At 37.9% G+C, this 27,221-nt stretch overlaps 1 protein-coding gene and 1 long non-coding RNA gene across 2 annotated transcripts in view; both read left to right on the top strand.

Moving 5' to 3' along the window:
- Nucleotides 1–27,221, top strand: part of LOC149501077 (uncharacterized) — a 94,225-nt gene that overhangs the window by 44,042 nt on the left and 22,962 nt on the right. The gene's annotated exons all lie outside the window — the stretch shown is intronic.
- On the top strand, nt 4,930–26,352 carry LOC114241330 (trehalase). Its single transcript, XM_028172135.2, has 2 exons — nt 4,930–5,127; nt 22,139–26,352. Exon 2 carries the CDS (start codon nt 22,139–22,141, stop codon nt 23,882–23,884), a length of 1,746 nt encoding a protein of 581 aa, XP_028027936.2. The 5' UTR covers nt 4,930–5,127; the 3' UTR covers nt 23,885–26,352.

Here is a 27,221-nt window from a genome sequence, read left to right as displayed (position 1 = left end):
ATAAAAATCAAACCAGAAAAATTATAATTTGCGTAATCACTGGTATTTATTGAGTCCCTAGTGCCCTAAAGATATGCTGTCGTATAACGCATGCAATTTAGGATCTGAAAAGCAGACAAAAGCCGCTGTCGTGAAGAGCAGTGGAAAGTTTGGCGCTCAGACGGCGGTCTTCTCACGGAAAACCGAACACAAATAGTCTTGTCACGACGCTGCGAAATATACAACCTTGATTGTTTAGATCTATTAGTATACGACACGTATTACGACAATTTATTAAACCCGTTTGTATTAGTAGGATTGTATTAGCAGTTTTTTTTTATTGCTTAGATAGGTGGACCAGCTCACGGCCCACTTCGTGTTAAGTGGTTACTGGAGCCACCCACCTTGAGATATAGGTTCTAAAGTCTTAAGTATAGTTACAACGGCTGCCCCACCCTTCAAACCGAAACGCATTACTGCTTCACGGCAGAAATAGGCAGTGGTGGTACCTACCCGTGCGGACTCACAAGTCCTACCACCAGTAATTACGCAAATTATAATTATGCGGGTTCTGATTTTTATTACACGATGCACCGTGGAAATCAATCGTGAACATTTGTTGAGTACGTATTTCATTAGATAAATTGGTACCCGCCTGCGTGATTCGAACACCGGTGTATCGCAAGATACAAATGCACCGGACGTCTTATCCTTTAGGCCACGACGACTTTAGAATCTCTTTCGATGGAAACCTCAATTTCTTTGCATAACTACTGTTATTTCAAAAAGCATGACCTTTTCACATCGGAATTGGTATTGACCTAAAAATAGGGAGATATTCATGGCTAAGGGAATTTGGGAAAGGGAAGTTTTAACAGGACTAGAGATCCCGCAGTGGTCGAAATTCGACTATAATTAATTGGAATTGTAAGTTTGTACACTATTATGATTGTACTTCTATAATCACAAATTTCGCGAAGACTACACTATAAAAATATTATCAAAGACAAACAATATCTACTCTCAATTTGACAACAGACGTCAAGAACAAAAGTTTGACAATAAATAGTAGGTATGCATGCGTGTGTGCGTCAAATACATGGTATGTAGTGTGTGTAATGTTTTCTTTATTGATTTAATGTAACTTTTATGCATTATTTTAAAAAAATATTAGCCTTGTCCACTTCTTCTCTATATTCTCTATAAGTGTGTAAAATTTCATACTCCTCCGTCCGCGCAATTTTCGTAAAAAGGGATACAAAGTTTTTGCTTCACGTATTAATATATAGATGGTGCTACTAAGGACGAGTCATGGGAACTGCAGTGACGGTTTGACGTACTCGTGTAATTGATATATAGCTTTATAGAGTATTACAAGTCCGGGGTCCTCTTAATTCAAGACTCCCTCCCCCAACTACTTCAGAAACATAACACTCAGCTATAAGCACTAGATAGAAAAACACTTAACTAATACCCATCGAAGTCTGTTGGCATTGAAATTGTTTTTTCATTAGCGTAAACTAAGAATGTTAATGCAATTTTACCGACATACAAATAGTTATGCGGGCTTAATACTGAAAGATATGGTACTGATGTCTGTCGTAGGGTTTTGTAGGTTGTAGGTAGGTAGGGTTTTTGTTGTTCAATCTCCCGTCCCTGAGTACTCGTGCGTACATTCTTTACGATACACGCATGATATTATACTTAGATTAGGTATTATAGATTTAGAGAATATTTTAATTTAACACATTGACTGCTGTGTAGGTCACCGGTGCGCTATGTGGCGCACTGAAGTAACTGTGTCGATTTCTTTCTTTGATCTTCTTACTAAGGCGTCGGAATATCTAGTAGATTATGGGAAAGATGAATACGAACGATACTGAGAATGAATCTAACTATATCTAAGTGACATAAAATACTAAATAAAACATATTTTAAAAACAAAAGAAGGCAAAGTTAGGCAATCCAGGTCCTAGGCGGCCTGACGGGCCGCCGACGGGTACCGAGACAGCTGACATGTCAGAGTATTCGATTTGCCTCCGTCAGCCGGGCGTCCTTGGGGTGAGCTGCGCTGTCTGGTTGCAGTGGTGACCGCGGTAACCCCCGTACCTCATCCGGGTTCTGACCTCGGAGGGGATCGGACGCTTGGGCGAAGAGTGCAGGGGAGTCGTTTAGTGGGTAGGGTCCTAAAACATCCTTGGGCCCGCGGTCTCGCAGTCGCAGACCAGTCCCACATACCCCACGTGCCTCCTAGGTGCAGGGACCTCGTAGGAGGTTCGGCCCCCGGCCTGAAAAAAATATAATAAAATAAAAGGCAATCCAGATCCTTAGTAGCTGAAATCGACATAATTGCTTCCATTGCGCCAAGTAGGGCATTGGTGACCTGCATGGCTGTCAACTCTTTCACTAGTGGACATGTTCATTGACAATTTCAGTGGCACAGGCTTCTTAAACTCGCACATTAAGCAGTACGGTGGTTTTCGCGGAGTCGGAGTGGTGAAGCCCGATGGGTTTTAGTCGGTAGTCGGTTTTGCGGGACGGGTCTTGCGTGGCTGACGCCGTGCAGCGTCTGGCGCGCCTTTCTCAAGGCGAAGTCTCCCGGCAGGAATTGGAAGAAGAATGGGACCTCGGTTTTCTGCCTCTTCTTCTCTGGAGGCACCAGAGTACAACATAGCCCGGTCTGTTACCCCTCTCGACCGAGTATCCGTAAACGGATTCCCCAGCGTTAAAAAAAGGCTTCTTAGGCCGCTTTTCTTTCATGTCGCTTTCCATAAAGTATTGACGATAGAGCGTTCTCCCTTAAAAACATTGTTGCGTCATGGACATTTCCTGAAATATTTTAGCCGCATCAACAGGTTCTGGGCCACCGTTTTACCAGACCTCTCTAACATGCCGTTAGTGATAATAACTAACTTAGCTGCGGTGATTGTCGATGTCAATAAGCGACGGAGATCGGATTTGAGAGCAAGTGGGTCGCGATACAAGGTCAACAAGAACTGAATTAATATTCGTAGCTCTGAATACGCACACGTATGAAATTGCATTTTATTTATTTATTTAAACTTTCCGCAGGAGATGCGCTTAAAGATGCATAAAGTCACCAGGCCGACGGAGATTGCTAGCGCACACCAGCTCTTTCTCTTGGCAATAGATAAGTACTAGTTTAATAATAACAACAAATCACGAACGGTCATCCGGCCCCAAATTAGGATTCCCCGTGTTTTTTTAGGATTGAAGGATTACTGGACGCCTGGTAGCCTTTCCAGTTTCACCAGGATAGGTGGGCGAACAAAGGCTCACCCAGGAAGGGTGGGATTTGCTAACAGCCGCCCGAGCGCCTCCGAAGGAGACCTAACAACTCAAGAGCAGCTGCTTCGCGAATGAATCTACTACCGGATCGGAATCGCGACCCGCTAAGAATATCCGGTCCCCTGTGTTATGGGTACCAGAGAATGATAAACACACTTATATAGGTTTAAATATATATAAATAGATGATAAACACCCAAACAAAGAGCAAACAAACTTGTTATCACAAAATATTTGCCCGATGTGGGAATCGAACCCACGACCCTCGGCGCAAACAGTCAGGGCCGTTAACCACTGCACCATGGAGTCAGTCAAGTTTGTATTATTAGATGGTTAATCTCCAGTATATCCCTCCCGACTAGGCGCGTCAATACCCCCGCCTCCGCCGTTCGCCCGATCACGATGTTCGACCAGCCCATACCGTGGGCCCCGAAGGTCAAATATTTAGGCGTCACCCTCGACAGTAGGATGACATTCCGCCCCCACATCAAGACGGTACGCGACCGTGCCGCCTTCATTCTAGGACGTCTCTACCCGATGATATGTAGGAGAAGTAAAATGTCCCTTAGAAATAAGGTGACACTCTACAAAACTTGCATACGCCCCGTCATGACCTATGCAAGTGTAGTGTTCGCTCACGCGGCCCGCATACACTTAAAATCCTTCCAAATCATTCAATCCCGTTTTTGCAGGATAGCCGTCGGAGCCCCGTGGTTCGTCAGGAATGTCGACCTCCATGACGACCTGGACTTAGAGTCCATCAGTAAGTATCTGCAGTCGGCGTCCATGCGCCACTTCGATAAAGCGGCACGACACGAGAACCCTCTCATCGTGGCCGCCGGTAACTACATTCCCGATCCTGCGGACAGAATGGAAAGCAGTCGACGTCGCCCAAAACACGTCATCTCGGATCCTCCCGATCCACTAACGGTGCTTTTAGGTACTTCAAGCACCGGTCACCGTTCTCGTCGAACCCGTCGCTTGCGACGAAGGGCTCGACGAGTAAATTAACTCTCAGACACAGCCCACTGAGTTTCTCGCCGGATCTTCTCAGTGGGTCGCGTTTCCGATCCGGTGGTAGATTCTGCGAAGCACGGCTCTTGCTAGGGTTCGTGTTAGCAACATCGTCAAGGCTATCAGCTTAGGTAGGAAAAAAAAAAAAAAAAACCAGTATACTAGAGTCACCTTATGAACTTGCTTTGGTTTCGCTTGCTACTGAACTTCACAGAATTACTCGCTAAGGTTTGCTTAAAATTTAATAGATTTCGGCTAGCCCGCTGCGGAATCTTTAAGGAAGATATAAATTTTATATCGACAAGTATAAGATAACTCTAGTAGAAGCATATATGAAAAGAAAATGGAACAACAAATTGTTATATAGGCAAAGGTCTTAATACGTAGCATAGACGTAACAATGACTACTTAATTCTATTTGTAAGGTTTAATTTCGTTTTTTTTTATATATCAAATTATTTTCGGAGCGCTTTAAAGTTTCCGTGGTGACGAACGACTGAGTCTGAAACTCGGGAAAACTGAACTGAATAACAATACGTGTCATAACAAAATAAATTAATCATCCGAATTTTCCTGATAAGAATATTATAGGTGTATAAATACAGCCTTCGGTAAACTGGAACTGACATTCGCGTCAGAACGATCGAGTCGGACGTACGCGATTATAATCGAATAAAAAAAAATGACAATCGAATTATAAAATTATTTTGTCTTTAAAATAAACAGTTTAGTTACTTACTTAGTACTAGAGATTTAGTACCTAGTGTAAAGGAATTGTTATCATTATTATTTTTGTTTTTGTAAGTGAACGTTGATCGTCTTTACGGTGAGTTTTTTTTTTGTTGTTTTTATTTACACTTAAGTTATATACATTTATTTATTTTATTTTGTGATAAGAAAAACTTTGTTTTGAATTTCTTTGAATAATCTAGAAAATGTGTGCTGTTACCATCTTCTGTTACTTAATTTGTTTATTTTATTTTATTGTTGGGCATCAATGGGCAGCAATGAAATATGTCACTTTCGTTTGCCACAAAAAACACAATATAAATTTCTCGTCAATTGTGTGATGGATAATGTAAGATCTGTTGAAAATTTTAAATCTAGGCTTGAGTCTTAGTCCTTCACATACAGTTATTATACTCAACATTATGGCCAATTAGACGAGGCACAAGATTAATCCGCAGACGCTGGCAATTAACAATTAGTTGCACAGATAATGTTAAAATCATTCTTAAGTATTTTTAAAAAACCGAAGTGCTTACATTTTTTTGACTTTCAAATTTCGAAAAACAAAACGAAAATACAATGATCCAAAAAAGACATTGGAATTGAGTACGGTAATACTTTTGAGCAATGCAATTGTTATGATGGTATCTATTTTCTTCTTTCTTATCTCTAGATCTTTCTATGTTATAATTATCGTTTACTCTGTACAATTTTGTGTTGGTTTAATTTCAAAGTGAGTATATTTAAAAAAATCTTAACTCTTAAGTTGTACCTGTGTATCGCATAAAAATATAATGGAGTTTGGATATTTGAAAATTAAACTGGCAAATAGGTTTTAATTGTTTTTTAAGCCTAGCTAGTAGTCTTGAGGGGCTATTCTAGCTTCACCGGGCGTGAAGGCGAGCTCACGGGGTTCAGTTCGGCGGATCGGCATCGTGTCCCACCGAGAAGATTGTAGATAGGATTCCTTTGCCTGTTTATTTTTAATATGTCTGAAAACTAGGTCAAGTCGAATGTTAAACCAGCCCTCTACTCTGACCGGGTGAAAAAGTGCAGCGGAGTCGTTTAGTCGGGTCCCAAATTCCATTCCTCATGCTCACGGTTCGCTCCCAATATCTACGGTCCGTCAAGTCCCATATACTCCGCACGCCCCCAAGGCCCGGAGACCACGTAGGAGGTTCGGCCCGGCCCGAAAAAAAAAGTCAAACCAGAAGCAATTATGAAACCTTTTGGCCAGAAGATAAATTACCTATGTGAATGGTTTTATTTTAAACACTAATATTATTATATTATATTATATATTATAATATTATGATGTCAGACTCGATCACATATAAAAAGGCCGTTTAATTATTAATTTTAATAAATTAAAAATCAGTTGTCGCGTTAGGTCAACGGACCCGTGTGACGCAGGGACGGACTTGGATATATCGCACATACGGTGCGATAACGTCACTTATGCAAATTATGTAATTTTTCGTTGAGAAACGTTGGAAAATTCAACATCTTATTATATAATTCTGATGTAGTTCAGCTAGACTATAGAAATAAAATAATATTTAAACTACAACTTTAAACTTCATCAGTAAAAGTAAACATCTCTCTCGTCTCACTAATAACTATTAAAAAATGTATCTTCTCATACTAAGTTCAGAGTTGACAAAAATTGCATTAGTGACTTTATAGCACATATGCATAGCATATATGTATTTCTGTTTTACGAAAATGAATTCGCAAAATTATAAGTATACGCTTAATAAATGAAAATTGTTTTCATTTTAGATTCAGTAAACGATTTATTCACAAAAAATATACATATATCTTACATATCTAAAAATGAATTGCTGTTCGTTAGTCTCGCTAAAACTCGAGAACGGCTGCACCGATTTGGCTAATTTTGGTCTTGAAATATTTCTGGAAGTCCAAAGTTAGAAGGTTTAAAAGGTGGATAAATTTGAAAATGCTCGGAATTAAATAAAAAATATGACAATTTTGTTTTTCCTTTGATGTGTCTCCATTGGACGGATTCCTTTTGTTTGTTTTAAGTTTATTTTATATAAAAGTTTAGGTCTTTTATTTATCGATTCAGGCACTACGAAGTCTGCCGGGTCAGCTAGTATTTAATAGATATATACATCAGGAATATTGTGTGATAATAATGTTCATAAGATACTTAGAAATAAACAAAGATGTGAGCTTTGTTTACTGTTCACTGTTGTTTGTACGATCTGTCTGAATCATAGTTGGCTTTTGAAAATTCCATTTCTAAATCAATCAAAAGTAAAATTATTTCATATAGGTACTCCGACCATATCAAAATATTCATTGTTAAATACATATTATGTTATCTGCCAGTGCAAAAAAAAACGTACAAATATTTATATAATAAGATAATTAAGACAAGTTTTTTTTTTTCTGAAAATATGTTTGGTTCTTTAACGAATAACAACTTGGAAACAAACATAAAAACCTCGCATTCTCGTCTAGCAACAAATTGAGATTTGAATTCTTTAAATATTACACTACTATTTTTGTAAAGGTTCCGACAATAAAATGTAAATCAGGCCTATTTTCTGACCGCATAGGCAAGTACCACTATCCTGTCTATTGCTGCCACGAAGCGTTCTTGTAATACGCAATACAATTGAGGCTTTGAAGTCATGTCTCCAAATAAGTGTTGACACACATTGTGGGGTCTATGGGACCCGTAATGACTTAATACGGGCCGCATTTGAACGTTCTATAGAAAAAGAAAAAAAAATACATGTGTGCAATTTATTACACGTGGTAGAAGTGAAACCTTCAAAAATTTTGGCATCAAGATAATGAGACGAATGTAAAATTTCGGATTGATCATAGTGAACAAAGTTTGATAATTATTTTACATTTTATTCGTATATATTACATAGATTTGAATATAATGTATTAAGTACGAATATTAGGTACGAAGCAGAGCCCAAAGAGAACCACGAATATAAGAAAGACTGTATTATGCTTCCTATCTCATGTTCTCCCACGTTAAATCTTATAAATGTATGCGTCTATCTCTTTTTACTGTCGCTTTTTCGTTTCATCGACTATCGAGTCATAACGATGCTAAAGAAGTTTTCACTTCAAAAACCAAAAACTTTGGTATTTTAACTAACACAAAATTTTAAGGTAATACTTAAATATTATTCAAAACAACTTTACGTTTCATTCATTCGTCTATTATAATTTATATCGTTTTGTTTTCATCTTCACGATTGAAGTGTTACTTACATCTGCGACATGTGAAAATCGAGAAGAATACAAAACATAATAATAACAAAACAAAATATGTTCTTATTATATTATTAAATGTTGTAATATACAAATGAAATCCTGACGAATAGAAGGCATGAAGGTGGACTTTTGTTAATGATCAATATGTGTGTATTCAATTCAAAATGATTGTTTTTAAATTAGCTTTGCTTTACCTCAAATACTCCCTTGAAAGACACACTCGTTAGGTACGCATCGATACTATTACCGAAATAAATGACTGATAATTTGAAGTTTATGTAAAAACAACATTTATTGCTTTTATGGGTTGATGAGCTCGCAGCCCACCGGCTGTTAAGTGGTTACCGGAGCCCATAGACATCTACAACGTAAATGCGCCACCCACCTTGAGATATAAGTACTAAGGTCTCAGTATAGTTACAACGGCTACCCCACCTTTCAAACCGCAACGCATTACTATTTCATGGCAGAAACAGGCGGGGTGGTGGTACCTACCCGTGCGGACTCACAAGAGGTCCCACCACCAGTAATTACGCAAACTATAATTTTGCGGGTTTGATTTTTATTGCACGATATTATTCCTTCACTGTGGTAGACAATCGTGAACATTTGTTAAGTTTGTACGTATTTCATTAGAAAAATTGGTAACCGCCTGCGGGATTCGAACACCTACCATAGCCCACCATATACCACCATAGTCTCCTGTGAGAAATTGGGGGAAGTGGAGGACCTCGGTCCCCCTCTTCTCCCCTTCTTCCTCTCAAGAGGCGCCGGAGTCCGACATAATCCGGTCCGTTACCCCCCTCGACCGGGTATCCGTAAATGGATTCCCCAGCGTAAAAAAAAGGACAAAGTAATAATAATATAAGGATAGTGTTTAATAAATACTAGGATAGTCGATGAGATACTATGATAGTGCTTGAAGCAAATGAGGAAGAAGTTAAAATTTTAAACGGTTTACAATTTGGAAATTCTACTAAGAGAAAAAACAAGATAGACTTCCTGTTATATTAAAATGAATTTGCAGGAAAATGTTTAGAACGCTTAGAGGAAAAACTCGACTGACACGCGCGCACGGAAGGACGAGGCTATTTTCCATTGAGATGGCAACCGATATCTTTTTGTTACTGTTACGAACTGTTTATTACTGTGGTACTTGTTACGGATGAGCTCACAGATCAGTTAGTTTTAAATAGTGATCGGAGCTCAAATCGCAGCGTGGCTCCCTGTTATAGCCGTGTTACTAAAGTTTTTTTTATTGGTGCACGAGCCCACAGCCCACCTGGTGTTAAGTGGTTACTGGAGCCCATAGACATTTACAATGCGCCACCCACTTTGAGATATAAGTTCTAAGGTCTCAAGTAAAGTGCATAGAGTATTTTGTCTTTTTCGATAAATGTCAAAGTTTGCGATTAATACCTAAATAATAGAAGGTCGAAATTGATTTTTATTCAATTGGATACAGTTTTTTTTCTCAACTTATTCGCGGGTAGTCTAAGCAGCTATTCCGGCTAAATCCGGACGGGTAGGTGAGCTCACGGGTTCAACCTGAGAGAATTTGCTAACACTAGCCCTAGCAAGAGCAATCTCTGGTGGTAGGACCTCTTGTGAGTCCGCACGGGTAAGTACCACCACCCCGCCTATTTCTGCCGTGAAGCAGTAATGCGTTTCGGTTTGAAGGGTGGGGCAGCCGTTGTAACTGTACTGAGACCTTAGAACGTAAATGTCAAGGTGGGTGGCGAATTTACGTTGTAGATGTCTATGGGCTCCAGTAACCACTTAACACCAGGTGGGCTGCGGGCTCATCCACCCATATAAGTAATAAACAAAAAAAAAAAACCTGTGGCACTCGGGGACTGCCACGGTAAAGCTATTGCATAGCATTTTTTATCAACTTATGCAATTATAATTAGACAATGATAATTAAAAATAATAATAATAATAATAATAATAAGTGACCGATGAGCCATACAATGTCAATGAAGAGGACATGTCAACATTTTGGAAAAATATTTGGTCGATACCCATTGGTCACTCTGAAGGGGAATGGATACAAACTGTCAGGCGGGAATGTGAATCGTATAAAGAGATGGATCCAATAACAATATCCGCCATTGATGTTTCTCGTGCAGTACGTTCGATGCCAAATTGGAAAAGTCCGGGACCGGACGGACTGCACAGTTACTGGATCAAGTGGATCCGAAGTTCACATGAACGCCTGGCAGCTCAATTCCAACAGGCCCTTGAGATGGGATCACTCCCAGATTTCATGACATCTGGTATCACTTATTTGATTTATAAATCTGGCAATACCTCGGATCCCAAGAATTACAGACCAATTACATGCTTACCTACCATCTATAAGCTACTTACATCCATTTTGAGAATCAAAATTCAAAACCACATTTTTAATAATAACATTTTATCACCTAATCAGAATGGATGTAAGGCTGGGTCTCGAGGTACAAAAGATTTGCTACTCATTGACATGACCATTACTCAACAAGTTCGGCGGGGTAAGAGGAACGTTCATATGGCTTGGATTGATTATAAGAAAGCGTATGACTCTGTGCCTCATACATGGCTAATGAAAGTTTTAGAGCTATATAAAATAAATCCCATACTATGCTCCTTTCTTAGCTCATGCATGGGTCAATGGTCTACGTTTCTTAGTCAACCAGGTCAGATGACTTCTTCTGCTGCCCCGAATTTAATAAGGATTAAGCGGGGTATCTTTCAGGGCGACAGTCTGAGTCCTTTGTGGTTTTGTTTGGCGCTTAATCCTTTAAGTACATTACTTAAAGATTCAACGCTAGGCTACCGACTTCGCAGAGGAGCTGAGGCTATATCACATCTCTTGTTCATGGATGATCTCAAATTATTTGCTTCCAAAAAACCAGACTTAATGAGTTTACTAAAAATAACCGACAGTTTTAGTAAAGCCATTGGGATGGAATTTGGTGTTGATAAATGTGCGTTCATAGATGTACAGAGAGGTAAAGTTGTAAGCTCAGATTGCTTGCTACTTAACCATAGTGTGGTCCTCAAGTCTCTTTGTGAATCGGAAACGTACAAGTACCTTGGTATGTTTGAAGTGCTGAATATTGTTGACGCAGATATGAAATAATCGTTTAGAGATCGGTTTTTTGGTCGTCTTATAAAGGTCTTAAAAAGCCATTTATCAGGCGGAAACAAAATCCGAGCGTTTAATGGTTGGGTCATGCCTATGTTAACATATTCCTTTGGCATACTAAGGTGGACGCAATCAGAGCTGAACGTACTGGACAGAAAAGTCAGGCGATTGTTAACGGCATACAGAATGCATCATCCACGTTCGTCTGTAATGAGGTTGTATATTCCTCGGAAATGTGGGGGTCGTGGTATTTTGAATGCCAAGGATCTACATAACCGAGAGATATACAACCTTAGGGAATATTTCCTTAAGATGAACGTGAATATGTATCGGGATGTCGTTGCAGTCGATAAGGGGCTAACTCCGCTATCCTTAGCTAACGGGAATTGGAAGAGGCTGAAGGTAGAGGGTATTTCAGATCGCATAACCGTATGGAGGAGCAAGGAGTTACACGGTAGGTTCTACCGGGCTCTCACAGGGCCTGATGTAGACCAATTAGCTTCCGTGGCCTGGTTACGATTCAGTAACCTCTTTGGGGAAACTGAAGGTTTTATCTTTGCAATTATGGACGAAGTTATCATGACGAACAACTACCGGAAATATATACTAAAGGATGGGACGGTCGACATTTGTCGGGCATGCCACCGTCCGGGAGAGTCTATTAGACATATTGTTTCTGGCTGTTCTCGGTTTGCTAACGGCGAGTACTTGCATAGACATAACCAAGTGGCTAGGATTATCCATCAACAACTTGCTCTGAAATATGGTTTTCTTGATTCTGCTGTACCTTATTACCAATATCAACCTCAACCAGTTCTTGATAATGGTCATGTTACGCTCTACTGGGACCGATCTATTATCACGGATAGGTATATTGTTGCCAATAAACCTGATATTGTGATAATAGATCGATCTGCGCGTCGAGCAGTGTTGGTTGATGTCACCATTCCTCATGACGAGAACCTCGTGAAGGCAGAAAAGGACAAATTAATAAAATATTTAGACCTGGCCCACGAGACTACCGCCATGTGGCATGTTGATTCAACCATCATTGTTCCAATAGTTGTATCGGTACACGGCTTGATAGCGAAAAGTTTCGATCAACATCTTAAGAAACTTTCGTTATCCAGCTGGGTTAAGGGCCTAATACAGAAAGCAGTTATCCTCGATACTGCACGCATTGTGAGGAGGTTTCTCACTCTGGAGTCCTAACCACTGGTGGCTTGTGTCGTAGACACCGCCATCAGCGGCAATCTATTTTTATATAGTGTTTTTTAAAAATTGTATTTTTAATATCTTTTTTAAAAAATATTATGTAATTAATAAGATTTTAAATAAATATAAATAAATAATAATAATATTAAAACAATAATAAAACAAGACCACGCTATATTAAACATTAATAAAAGCAAAATATTAACTGTCCCCTTCACACTCATAAGCTAGACCACGCGAGAGAGAGATGGGCAGACTTTTCATGATGCGCATCTAGTGTGACGTCACGCCACGCGCTTATTTACAAACACTACACAAGCGCAACGTGCGAATGTGTTGAACGCGAGCTACATAGTAGGCGTAATGGGGGTGTCAGGTTATTTTCGTTACGGAATTTCTTGATTCACTCGCCGCGCTCAAGGCCTGCGAAAGAAGCTATGCAATAGCTTTAAAATTCAGAATTTACCGCCGCTAGAGCTGCAAATCGTTGCAGTGCCAATATATTGTTCGATTATTTTGCTATTCTGTGCAAGTAGCCTTACAATTGCACTTAGGCCAACATACGTTACTTCATATGTACTTGATCTTAATTACAAACGTATTAGCAGAATGTTAAATGGAAATTTCTGATAACCTCCTCCATTAAGTTTCGAAAGATTTGGAACGTATTCAAAAGCGTGATTATAAGGCTGCGCCAGTGAATAGCTTTACCGGGGTCAGGTGGGCGAGCAAAGGCTCAGCCAGGAGGGGCTGGGTTGGTACCGGAGTCGCAGAAACATCGCTTATACCAAAAATAGCCTTTATATAATAATATATCTCTTGCAACGTGTCCATAGGGAAGGACTTTTTTAGTTCTTTATTTCGTATTGTTTTACTTTATCCGGTTTTGGGTGTTACAAATGCTTTTTATTATTATAATAAAAATTTACACAAAAAAATTATAATTAAAATACGAAAAATATAAAAATATCATAATTTTGTTAGTTTTTTTTTGTATTTTCATAACAACAGCCAATAATGTGTTGCCAGTATTAAACTTAATTTTCTTTTTTTTCTTTTTACCGATCATATCCGGTAAGTTGCTTCCGGTTTGACATCGCATATTAATTTATGCAGTTACACTGTTAACGCCTTTAATAATTTGCATATAATGCGGGTAGAAGTGGAAGAATATATTTTATTTCAAAGTAATACGTGGTATGTATACCAATTATTTTAGACTGGTTTCTGGTATTTATATTAAAGACCAAATAATATAACCTCTAACAGATTTAATCCAATAGCAGTTGACAATTAACATTGTACGCATGTATAACGGATTGAAAGAAGACTTTTCTTTTCGTCATATTGTGTACTTAGTGCTAGTTTTTTAACTTCTTGATTGCGAAAAAGTTGCCATTGCAAAAAACTAAAATTTGTGTGGAGTTGGAATAGCTTCCCTTCGTTTGCCGCTAGGGACGCTGTTTCAACTCCCCACAAATTTTAGTTAACTTTTACGCAAGCACACTGTTCCCAAAAGGCTGGATGCCGATCCAATATTATGACCTGCCTGCAATGGTGGGCACGGAATGTGGCACAGAAGGTGGCAAGTTGTCAACAATAGCTGAGGTTGACTATATAATAATATGTTATATACGAGCTTTTTTTTTTCTCTACCTAAGCTGGTTACCTTGAGAGGCTATGTCAGCGTAAACCTAACGTGTAGGTGAGCTCTCGGGGCTCAAACCAGAAGGCGTTGCTAGCACTGACTCTAGCAAGAGCAGTCGCAGAATTTACCACCGGATCGGAAACGCGACCCACTGAGAAGATCCGGCGAGAAACTTAGTGGACTAGCGGTCATAATTAATACACTTAATATTAGTAGCGGTTCCGGAGCTTATAGATACTAGTTATATTTATTATTATTATTATTTTTTTATGTTTTTTTTTAATATGTACTAACAATCACGCCACGTTAACTGGTCCCGTGATAAGTTCGTAAAGAACTTGTGTTACAGGTACCAGAGAACGGAAATAAATGTAAGATTTTTATTATACACATACATATATTTAATATACATCCATAACCCTGGAAAAGACATTTATATTTATCATACAAATATCCTCCCTTGGCGGGATTCGAGCCCGCGACCCCCTTGTGTAGTGAGCATGTCACTTACCACTACACCAGACGGCCGTTAAATTAAAAAATATTAGATTAGCAACGTGAACGCCACGAAGAAGAACTCATTAAAACTCATTTATAAATCATGATAAAGGATGATCGTACATTAGAACCTCAAACTAGGACCGACAATAGATACTTAGGCCATTGTATTGCGATCGACGACGTGTGCATTAAAATAAACAATACGTCAGCACGTGGTCTGTGAATTTCGAAATGTATATATATATATATTTTATTACTTAGATGGATGGACGAGTTCACAGCTAACCTGGTGTTAAGTGGTTACTGGAGCCCATAGACATATACAACGTAAATGCGCCACCCACCTCGAGATATAAGTTCTAAGGTCTCAGTATAGTTACAATGGCTGCCCCACCCTTCGAACCGAAACGCATTACTGTTTCACGGCGGAAATAGGCGGGGTGCGGACTCCCAAGAGGTCCTACCACCAGTGATTGAGTGAGTGATTTAATTACTATTTAGTGTTACGACTCATCTATCACCTCCAGCTCGATTTATTTTGACTTCCACTTATTTGAGTAACAAATAATATTCCTTGATTTGTTAAAAAAAAGGTAATTATCAAATGTTTACATACGAACTTGTTACTATTTTTGTTGCAATAATAAGAAATACAAAGTGTTGTTTCCATAAGGGCAATGATACTTAGCGTTGTCATTCAAGATATGCGTATCATTTGCTATCTAATCAAAAGTTAGCACACTCTGTGGTCTTATCAAACATCTTAAACGGAAACCCCCCTGTTATTTAATAGACTTTTCAGAATGTAAAACAAATTATTACACTGTTTCCTCTGACCTAAAATTCTACTGGGAAAACCACGTGATGATTGTCGAATTTCGCCATTATGAAACCTATAGAACAATATTATTTTTGGAAAAACACGATCTAAATAAACTGTTTTAGTTCAATTCACTGTAATCATTTTCACAATGCAACGTTATGAATGGAATTAGTTTACGTAGCTCGCTGTTTCCCGAGCGCTATGACATGTCCTTCTTCAAACGAGGCTTGTGGAAAGTATTAAGCGGTAGGGAACGGCTTGGCTCTGCCCCTGGCATTGCTGATGTCCATGGGCGACGGTAACCACTCACCATCAGGTGGGCCGTATGCTCGTCTGCCTACAAGGGCAATAAAAAAATATAACAAATAGTCGCTGGTATTAATTTGTCAATGGTATTCAATCGCAGAAATAGTCGTAGGCACACTCCAGTTTTCTGTCAAGAAAGTCTTGAAATGTTATCGTACGTAGATTGATAAATACATATTTTCGTAAGAACGAGAATGAAGTGTATTTCATTTCAACTCGAGGATCATACAAAGGTATTAATGGCCAGTTTAAAATAAGCCTTTTGTGTTTGGTGTTAGAAGTGAAAATTTAATTTGTAGAAGAAAAAAGAATGTGCTCCAAGATGTGATCAGAATTAGTTACGAAACATTCTCAAACAACAATGGATTCGGCTGACGATAAAGTGCATTTCTGAAGTTTTGTTGCTTAATAAGATATAGTCGTTTCGGTCATGTAAATAATTTTTTAGCATTAGATGAGCGGTCCGCCTTCAGACACAAGGTCGAATATCGATTGTATTGTGTAATTTTTTGCAAGATGAATGATATTATTTTCGTTACTTACCTTCGGTAATCACTTAACTACACTTGAGTCGTGCACATGTTCAAAGAGCTAGAGAGAGAAAAAGTAAAATTTCTAAAATAGAGTACCTATTGTAAAATTTCTTCACAGTCAATTTCATTAAGAATTATTATTTTTTGTAAATATAATTTGGATTATATTTATCCTTTCCCATCTACTTTCTTACTTTTTAACTATGACTGTTCAATACAATTCACTGACATCTACAACTTAAATGCGCCACCCACCTAGAGATATAAGTTCTAAGGTCTCAGTATAGCTACAACGCATTACTGCTCACGACAGAAATAGGCGGGGTGGTGGTACCTACCCGTGCGGACTCACAAGAGGTCCTGCCACCAGTAATTACGCAAATTATAATTTTGCGGGTCTGATTTTTATTACACGACGTTATTCCTTCACCGTGGAAGTCAATCGCGAACATTTCTTAAGTACGTATTTCATTAGAAAAATTGGTAGCCGCGTTCGGGATTCGAACACCGGTGCATCGCTAGATACGAATGCACTGGATGTCTTATTTCTTAACCTTTAGGCCACGACGACTTCAAACAACAAACTTCAGTGAACAGCAAAATTCAATTCATGCGGATAAGGAAAACTTTGTACACTTTGTTTAATTGTGAAATACGGATTGAACTGGACTTGCCTCCGCTGCAGGGAATTACTGAACACTAAGAATCCATTTCTTTATATCCTCATGAATGCGTATATCTAATCTGACAAAAGGAAAACAAAACATACCTACGTAGGTGCGTTAATTGAAAATTGTTCTAACAAAATGTTTACGATGTTTTTATAAGCGTAAGTGATGTTTGATATTTAATCGTAATCTGTATTGGCATTGTGAAAAAGTAAAGGCCATTTCAAAGATCTGTCGATATATTATGAAAACGCGTTCATAGTTTTTTTTTTTTTTATTGCTTAGATGAGTGGACGAGCTCACAGCCCACCTGGTGTTAAGTGGTTACTGGAGCCCATAGACATCTACAACGTAAATGCGCCACCCATCTCGAGATATAAGTTCTAAGGTCTCAGTATAGTTACAACGGCTACCCCACCCTTCGAACCGAAACGCATTACTGCTTCACGGCGGAAATAGGCAGGGCGGTGGTACCTACTCGTGCAGACGGAAGAGGTCCTGCCACCAGTGATTACACAAATTATAATTTTTGCGGGTTTGGTTTTTATTACACGATGTTATTCCTTCACCGTGAAAGTCAATCGTGAACATTTGTCGAGTACGTATTTCATTAGAAAAATTGGTACCCGCCTGTGGGATTCGAACACCGGTGCATCTAAGCTATAAAAAATAAAATAAAATAAAAATCAAAGAAAGATGCCTGCCTACCTATAGATTTTCGGTGAAGACATATTATATATGTTTCTAGGTTTTTCCAGGAAATTCTCGCGGACCCATGCCACGTGAAGTGTGTTGACGAATTATCACTATTTTTAATAAATGTGTGGCATTTAAGAACGCACCTTTTTTTTACGATACGTAAGTCGGAACGCACGAGAAAAGAAGATAGTCTGTGACACGAGATTTTTTTACCGCCGAAAATCCATAAGACGTAAAACAATAAATAAGTGTACAACATTAAACTGTGTAAGCCGCTGCAACAATAAAACTCCTATTGTTTCAATTGTGGTGTTAATTACGAGTGATCCAAAAACACGAATTTCACACGAAATAGAGAAGGGACTCTATATGGCTCCCTCAAATGCAGATTACATTGGTTTTCGATTGGTTTTAAATGGGTTTCGATGGGAATAAAAACAAAAAAAAAACAAAAGATTAAAAAGAAGAAACCGTTTGATTATTATATACAAACGTTTTTTCTAAATCTAAGCTAGGTTATTTATAAATAAGTATGACTTGATGATCACCACATCCTAGTTTGCCAGTGAGATTTGTTCCCTCGTCTCCCAGTTATTCATAGTTTAAATTGACTTATATAAACCACTCTAACTCTAAACAGTGAAACACGGGTTTGTTCCAGAACAAAAGTAATTTATAATTGAGATTCAAACGCAAAATGGCGGGAAAAAACTGGTGTATTAAATTCAGAACAGTTTTATATTCAATTAGCGAACTCTAATTTATTATTGATCTTATTGAATATTCTTTTATACGAATCTGGTCCTGACAGTAACAAACACAATAAAAAAAGAACATAACAAAGAAAAAATGTAATCTTTCCTCTTCTTATATTAATGGTTCACTATTTTGGCAATAATAGCTTACAAATAAAATATTTATACATATATATTTATTGCTTAGGTGGGTGGATGAACTCACGGCCCACCTGATGTTAAGTGGTTACCGGAGCCCATAGGCATCTACAACTTAATTTCCTGTCGGCATTTACGTTATAGATGCCTGAATATACCTTAGATACTAGTTCTAAGGTCTCCGTTTTTACAGTACAACGGCTGCCCCACCCTTCAAATCGAAACGCATTACTGCTTAACGCCAGAAATAGGCAGGGTGGTGGTACCAACCACCGTTTTCGCTTTAGGCTACTTTTCTTCATTCTTATATTATATACTAGCGAAAATTTCAAAACATTTTTGAATAAATTGTAGTCATCTGGACTGTTTTGATGAATTAAAAAAGGTTGTTATAATATTTAAATTGTGATTCTAAAACATTCTCGAACAATGGAGCACATACAAAAAAAAATCATCAAAATTGGTCCAGCCAGTACTTACTGACGGGTTTCTTACCACGATTTTCAAAATTTGCCAACATTTCGGCGCTGTTGTCAAGGATAGACTTTAGCATAAGACTTTTAATTGGAAAATAATCTTCTAACATAGGAAACTTTCAGAATGATCAAAGTCAAGGTTGGTAATGATTTGTCACAATGACAGTAGGTATTTTTTTTATAAATGAGGGATTACTGGTGTCCCGGAAGCCTATCCAGTTTCACCAGGACAAGAGGCAATAAATACTGGATTCGTTACACGTAATTCTACAAGGAAATAAATTATTATTGTGTTTAGTGTTTATTATTTAGTGGTTTGTTACAAGTTATTTATTAATAACCTAGCTGACCCGGCAGACTTCGTAGTGCCTAAATCGATAAATAAAAGACCTAAACTTTTGTATAAAATCAAAAGGAATCCGTCCGACGGGGGACACATCAAAGGACAAACAAAACTGTTATTTTTATTTATTTCCGAGCATTTTCATATTTATCTACCTTTTAAACCTTCTCTGGACTTCCACAAATAATTAGACCAAAATTAGCCAAATCGCTCCAGCCGTTCTCGAGTTTTAGCGAGACTAACGAACAGCAATTCATTTTTATATACCTATGCATATAGATAACTGGGAACAAACCACGAACGGTCATCCCGCCCCAAATTAGGATTCCCCGTGTTATGGGTACCAGACATTGACATACATATTTATATACATATAGAAAATAAACACCCAGACAAAGAGCAAACAAACCTGTTTATCACACGAATGTTTGCCCGATCTGGGAATCGAACCCACGAACCTCAGCGCAATAGTCAGGGCCATTAACTATTGCACTACCGAGTTAATCAAAATTATTATTCGATTAAAAATACCGCGATAGTCATTGATGCTGTAAAACCAAATCTTAACCAGTTTTACTTTTTTATTGCTATCTAATCGTGGCTTAAGGGGTTATTCCAGTTAAATCTTTACATGAAAACAAAACTTGGCTAATAAAAATCATTTAGTTTTTTTTTAAATTAAAGTCCACAGTACTAATAGCCAATAGACCTTACATCCGACAAAATAAAAAGTTAAATAACCATCGATTTGAGCTCGGTTTTTTTGTTGTTGCAAAGATTTACATTTATCGTGGCAGATTTAACAACATATTTAAATGTGATGGTTGGTTGGAGCCTAATATTTCGAATGATAGCCTACTTGTTCTAATAATTTCCTTACCGACATTTAATTATTAAGTTCTATCTAGGAGCTGAGAGGATTTCTACGATAATAGTAAAATACAATCTAAGTGATACCGTGTCGTGCTGTATGGATCTGAGTGTTGTGTTGGGCGCTTTAAGCATGAAAGAGGAGTGCATGCGGCAGAGATGCGAATGTTGAGATGGATGTGTGGAGTGACAAGAATGGATAAGATATAGAATGAGTATATCAGAGGAAGTGTGAAAGTGGCCCCGGTAAACAACAAATTAAGGAGCGGACGGTTAGCGTGGTATGGACATGTGATGCGTAGAGAGAAGATGCATGTGACTAGGAGATGTATGGAAATGGTAGTGCAAGGTAGAGGGGGAAGAGGTCGACCGAAGAAGACATAGATGAAGTGTGTGAATGACGATATGAGAGAGAGAGAGGAGTGAGTGTTGAGATGACGGCTGATAGAAGAGAATGGAAGAGAAAAATTAGCTGTGCCGACCCCACCTAGTGGGATACGGTGGAGAAAAAGAAGACAATCTAAGTGATACCGTTATATTATTATGGCTTTTTAACCCACCACTTCTGTTAAAAGTAGTTTAATACCACCTTCTGGTATTATTAGCCTACTAACATCTTCTACAACAGCCTCGATATCAAATAGTGGCCAGATATTTGACTTTATATTATATTTCTGAATCTACGACCGAACAAGGTGAAACAGGTTATGGAACATAACGTATAAAGAGGATCAAGATATTTCTTAAGTTTAAAATCTTGATTGAATCTAATCAGCGAAGCTAGTTAAAAAAAAAACGATCGTAAAAAACAAGTCGCAACAGGTCAAGGTATTTTTGACAAAAAATATTGACGTACCTATTTATGATTTGCACATGCTAATAATGTTAACGAAAACTTGTTATTGACTTGTTCATGGCCGGAGTTAAACGTGTAATATTCGTTTTATATTAATGGTCTAAAATTAAATGGACAGATTCTGTAACCGGTATTAGATTTATACGATACTAGTGGATTACACAAAATTTTGCATAACTCCAGCGAGTAGTATTGGGGTGCGTATTGCCCTCGTCTGAAATATAACATTCCCGATCCTGCGGACAGAATGGAAAGTAGTATATGTCCCCCAAAACACGTCATTTCGGATCCTCCTGATCCACTAACGGTGCTTTAGGGTACCTCAAGCACCGGTCATCGTTCTCGTCGAACCCGTCGCTTGCGACGAAGGGCTCGACAAGTAAATTAACCCTCAGACACAGTCCACTGAGTTTCTCGCCGGATCTTCTCAGTGGGTCGCGTTTCCGATCCGGTGGTAGATTCAGCGGAACACTGCTCTTGCTAGGATTAGTGTTAGCAATATCGTCAGGTTTGAGCCCCGTGAGCTCACCTACTAGTTAAGGTTACGCTGAAATAGCCTCTCAAGGCTATCAACTTGGGTAGGAATAAAAAAAATAGAAATATAAAGAAAGAGAGACAGAGGGAGAGAGAGAGAGAACATGATACTTGATTGCACACTCAAAACACAATTTACATAAAATTCGGTTTAAAATAATATATATAAATCCATATAACAATGATTAATAATGAGAATGATTTTCACATTTTTTTATTGTTAAATAATCATCTATTTATTATTTAAGAACTTTCTGTGTGATATGGTGACTTGAAAGGAAGATTTACATTCTTATATGAAGTCTATGGAACATATTGGTTCTACAGTACTGTTTTCTTGTTACAGATGAGGTTGTTTCTACTACTGGTGGGATTGACGACGGTAATCGCGGATGACCTACCGCCGACTTGCATCAGACCAGTTTACTGCAACAGTACGCTGCTCCATTACGTTCAAATGGCCAGACTCTACCCCGATTCTAAAACTTTCGTCGATTTTCAAATGCGTAAAGACGAGAACGCAACACTGTCCGCCTTCCAAGAGCTATTGGACCGCACGAATCATAATCCAACGAAAGAAGACCTGCAGGAATTTGTCGTTGACTTTTTTGATGAAACCAGCGAACTTGAAGAATGGAAACCGGATGACCATAAAGAAAACCCGCCTTTCCTCGCCAAAATTCGTGATGAAGGTTTCCGGGAATTCGCTAAAGCTTTAAATGATATTTGGCCAACTTTAGCCAGGCGCGTTAAGCCCTCGGTCCTTGAAAAACCCGAACAATCTAGTCTCGTGCCTATGACACATGGCTTCATCGTTCCTGGAGGTCGATTTAAAGAAATCTACTATTGGGACGCATATTGGATTATCGAAGGTCTTCTAATCACTGACATGACCGAAACTGCAAAAGGAATGATCGAAAACCTAATCGAGCTTCTGTATAAATTTGGCCACATTCCCAATGGAAGCAGATGGTATTACCAAGAACGTAGCCAGCCTCCTTTATTGGCGGCCATGGTAAAGCTTTATTACGAAAAGACTAAGGACATCGAATTCATCAGAAAGTATATTAGTGCTTTAGAAAAGGAATTAGAATATTGGCTGGACACTCATCTTATCGCTTTCAACAAGGACGACAGAGTTTACACTCTCCTGAGGTATTATATTCCAAGCGCTGGTCCTCGACCGGAGTCTTATTATGAAGATTACGAATTGGCTCAGAAATTAGACAAGAATACTGATCCTAATGATATTTACGCTGATTTAAAAAGCGCCGCTGAGAGCGGGTGGGACTTTTCTACGCGCTGGTTTATTTCAGAAAGCGGCGACAACAGTGGTAATCTAACCAATTTAAACACAAAGAACGTTATCCCCGTAGACTTGAATGCTATTTTCGCCGGAGCGTTACAGATTACGGCGAACTTCCAAGCTATATTAAAGAATCCTCGGAGAGCGGCTCACTGGGGCTACATGGCCGAACAATGGAGAAGTTCTATAGAGCAAGCATTATGGGATGAAGAAGACGGAGTCTGGCACGACTACGACATATTGAATAATAAGCCACGTAGATATTTTTACACTAGCAACCTAGCTCCCCTGTGGATGAACGCAGTCGAAAAACCATTTCTAGCTAAGCATGGCGCTAGAGTCCTGGAGTACCTTCACGAATCGCAAGCGCTCGAGTACCCCGGAGGTGTCCCGGTGTCTCTAGTCAACAGTGGAGAACAATGGGACTTCCCTAACGCTTGGCCTCCAGAAGTCAGCATTGTCGTTACGGCTATCCAAAACATTGGTTCCGAGGAGAGTAGTAAATTGGCAAAAGAACTCGCCCAGGTCTGGGTGAGAGCTTGTAAATCAGGATTTACCGAAAAGAAACAGATGTTTGAGAAGTACGATGCGTTGAACGCTGGTAAATACGGCGGCGGCGGTGAATACACGGTTCAAGATGGATTCGGATGGTCGAACGGCGTTGTCCTGGAGTTCTTAGATAGGTACGGAGCTGTACTGACTTCGGTGGACTCTGTAGATGCGAGTGCAAATAACGGTCAGTCAAACGAAGAATCTGAGACGGATTCTAAGGAAAAATGTGAATGACATTTAATGATATATAAGAACAAAGAGTTTTAAAGCTAATAATTCATTAAATTCTAAGCAAAACAAGATTTCACAACTTGTTTAATAATGTTTATTTTCGTCCGTATTTTTCCTCAATCTCAATCCGGTGCTAAAATATTAGAAGGTTTTATAATTGACTGACTCAATGGTGTAGTAGTTAGCGGCCCTGACTATCGCGCTGAGGGTCGTGGGTTCGATTCCCACATCGGGCAAACATTGTGTGATGAACAGGTTTGTTTGCTCTTTGTCTGACAGTTTATTATCTATATATGTATATATTTAATCATATATAAGTATGTTTATCAGTATCTGGTACCCGTTAAGCTGCTTTCAGATTACGCTATACTGTAGTGCCATATCCTATAGCAGCCTATAGTTAGGCAATAATTTAAAGTACAGTACAGTGTGAGTGTGTCAATAACAATGCATTGTGTGCGATATTGTTGTGCTATAAGAGATATACTATATATGCTATTATATTATAGCATAGTCTGAAAGCGGCTTAACACAGGGAATCCTAAATAGGGGCCGGACGACCGTGCCGGATTTGTTCCCAGTTACCTATGTATATGAATATTTTATTTAATATAACTATATATAGTTGAGTTCACTAAAGCATTTACGTGAAAAAAATGGTGATAATCCCCTTTATTAATTTACTGCTGGAATCATTGTGAAATAATATTAATTCAGATTCAGGTGGACGCGATTAATTGTGCACTCCCAAAAATGCATTGTATTATTCCTATAATATAAATGAAGCCACGGCTTTTTAACGCAACTAAAAGAGTCTACCGATAAGCGTCTACGTCAAACGAAAATAACCATTTAGACTTATAGTACGAGATCCGACTGCAGGATTAGTGCGCTCATTGGTTATTTGGTAAAAACCAAATTTTTATATATATTTATAATTAGGAGAATATATATCTACCAAGTTGCCTATCAAAATTTGGCCGCTAGTATTTTTAATGAAATTATTGGCAATTGCTTTTTGGGAAAAAATTTCGTTCACTTGTTTTTTAAATAAAATATCGTCTACATCACGGCAATTTACATAATGATTTAAAAAAATCACGGTTGCCATTGCGTACCTGGCCGCACCTCTTCGCAGCCAGGTGTAAACAGGTATGATTTCGTTACATTTATACGTTCATAACGTATATTTATTAATTATATATCAAATTGAAGCTAATTTTTTTCTATTAATTATCATATATGGTTACCTAATTAAATCTGGCCGCAAATAAGGGTTGCTGGCTGTTAAAGATGATAAATATTTAAGGTAGAGTGAAACAGAGTTAACGCGTAACATCATTTGTCAGACGAGGATAGCGATTGCCGGCCGTGCGACGGTTTTGCGTTGAATGTTAGTGTTCTCAACCAGCGGGAAGTAACAGAGAGTTAATAAATACTCATTGCTTTTTTCGTTACACAAAAAACACGACTTCATCTTTATCAATTTTATTTTACGTTAATTAATTTAATAATTTTTAGATGCACAAATGAAACAACAATGTAAATATAAAACGTTTATTACGAACTCCAAAACAGCGTGGTTTTTATGTTAGAATAAAAATGCCGCATCTGTTCAGTTGAGAACACTAACATTCGACGCATGCGCAATGGCTTAAAACCGTCGCACAGCCGGCAATCGCTATCCTCGTCTGACAAATGATGTTACGCGTTAACTCTCTTTCACTCTACCTTAAATATTTATCATCTTTAACAGCCAGCAACCCTTATTTGCGGCCAGATTTAATTAGGTAACCATATATGATAATTAATAGAAAAAAAATTAGCTTCAATTTGATATATAATTAATAAATATACGTTATGAACGTATAAATGTAACGAAATCATACCTGTTTACACCTGGCTGCGAAGAGGTGCGGCCAGGTACGCAATGGCAACCGTGATTTTTTTAAATCATTATGTAAATTGCCGTGATGTAGACGATATTTTATTTAAAAAACAAGTGAATGAATTTTTTTCCCAAAAAGCAATTAAAAATAATTTAATTAAAAATACTAGCGGCCAAATTTTGATAGGCAACTTGGAAGATATATATTCTCCTAATTATAAATATACATAAAAATTTGGTTTTTAGCAAATAGCCGATGAGCGCACTAATCCCGCAGTCGGATCTTAGACTATTAGTTTTGGGAACAACAGAGAGACTTTTCAATTTATTCATCTGTGAACAGATAATTAATTTACAATTTAGCATTTAAGGATATGTTGTTACTGTATTTTAAATACGGTTCTTCTTGATTAAATTAAGAAAATACCTCACATAGTGGGGGGCTGATTATCTTAATTAACCTAAGTACAATTTTAGCTTAAGTGTCTGTTATTGAAGGTTCCAAAATTAAATAAGAATGTTGTTAAAATTACCTAACTGCCATATTATTTCGGTTTGATTCAAATAAACTATGTAACTTGACTGTTTTTATTTTTATTTCCTTTCTTTCCTATATACTTGCGTGCTCCACATTTCTCACCCATTAAACTTTGTACACACATTTTTAATTGAGACCTTTGTTCATATTATATTTCGTGTAGCCTATATTTAAATAGATAAATATAGATAATTATATAGATATAAAATAATTTAATAGATCATTTTTGGCTTCTGTCTATTTTAATACGCTTTTATTAGCTTCAGTGTGCTTAGTGCGAGTTTTTTAACGTTCTCGTTAACGTAAAAGTTAGTTCATATTTGTATGGAGCGGGATCGTTTGCGTACGTTTGCCGCTAGGGGCGCTGTTCCAACTGCATACAAAATTGGGTTAACTTTTACGCTATCGAGTACGTTAAAAAACTCGCACTAAGCACACAGACGTACCTATGTATGTTAGTATGTAACGGAATCTTTGAACATGATTTTAACCCCCTTCAAAAGGTCGGATTAACTCTATTAAGGAACGATGACAATTCAATATTAAAAAAAATATGGAAAAATTGAAATTCAACTAAAAAATTAAAAATAAATTATAGTCTAAAAAAACTAACAAAATACGCTTTTAAAGAAAATACTACTAAAAAATAGAAAATAAATTTTAATAAAAAGTTGAATTAAAAATAGTGTAAGAAAAAATTATTTTATTGTAAAAAAAAGCGTGGGGTGCATGGTATCAGTAGTTATAAATATTTTATGAACAGATAAGAGTAGAAGAATTATTTTGATAATATCCTGAAAAGCACCCCACGCTTTTTTACAATAAAACGATTTTTTCTTACACTATTTTTAATTGAAATGTATTAAAATTTATTACTATTGACTATGAACATACATAGTGTGTAAGTACGGGAC

Source organism: Bombyx mandarina, chromosome 17, assembly GCF_030267445.1.
Source record: "Bombyx mandarina strain Sakado chromosome 17, ASM3026744v2".
Classification (NCBI taxonomy): Eukaryota; Metazoa; Arthropoda; class Insecta; order Lepidoptera; family Bombycidae; genus Bombyx; species Bombyx mandarina.
Note: the sequence above shows the minus strand (reverse complement) of the source record. Positions and strands in the feature narration are given on the sequence as shown.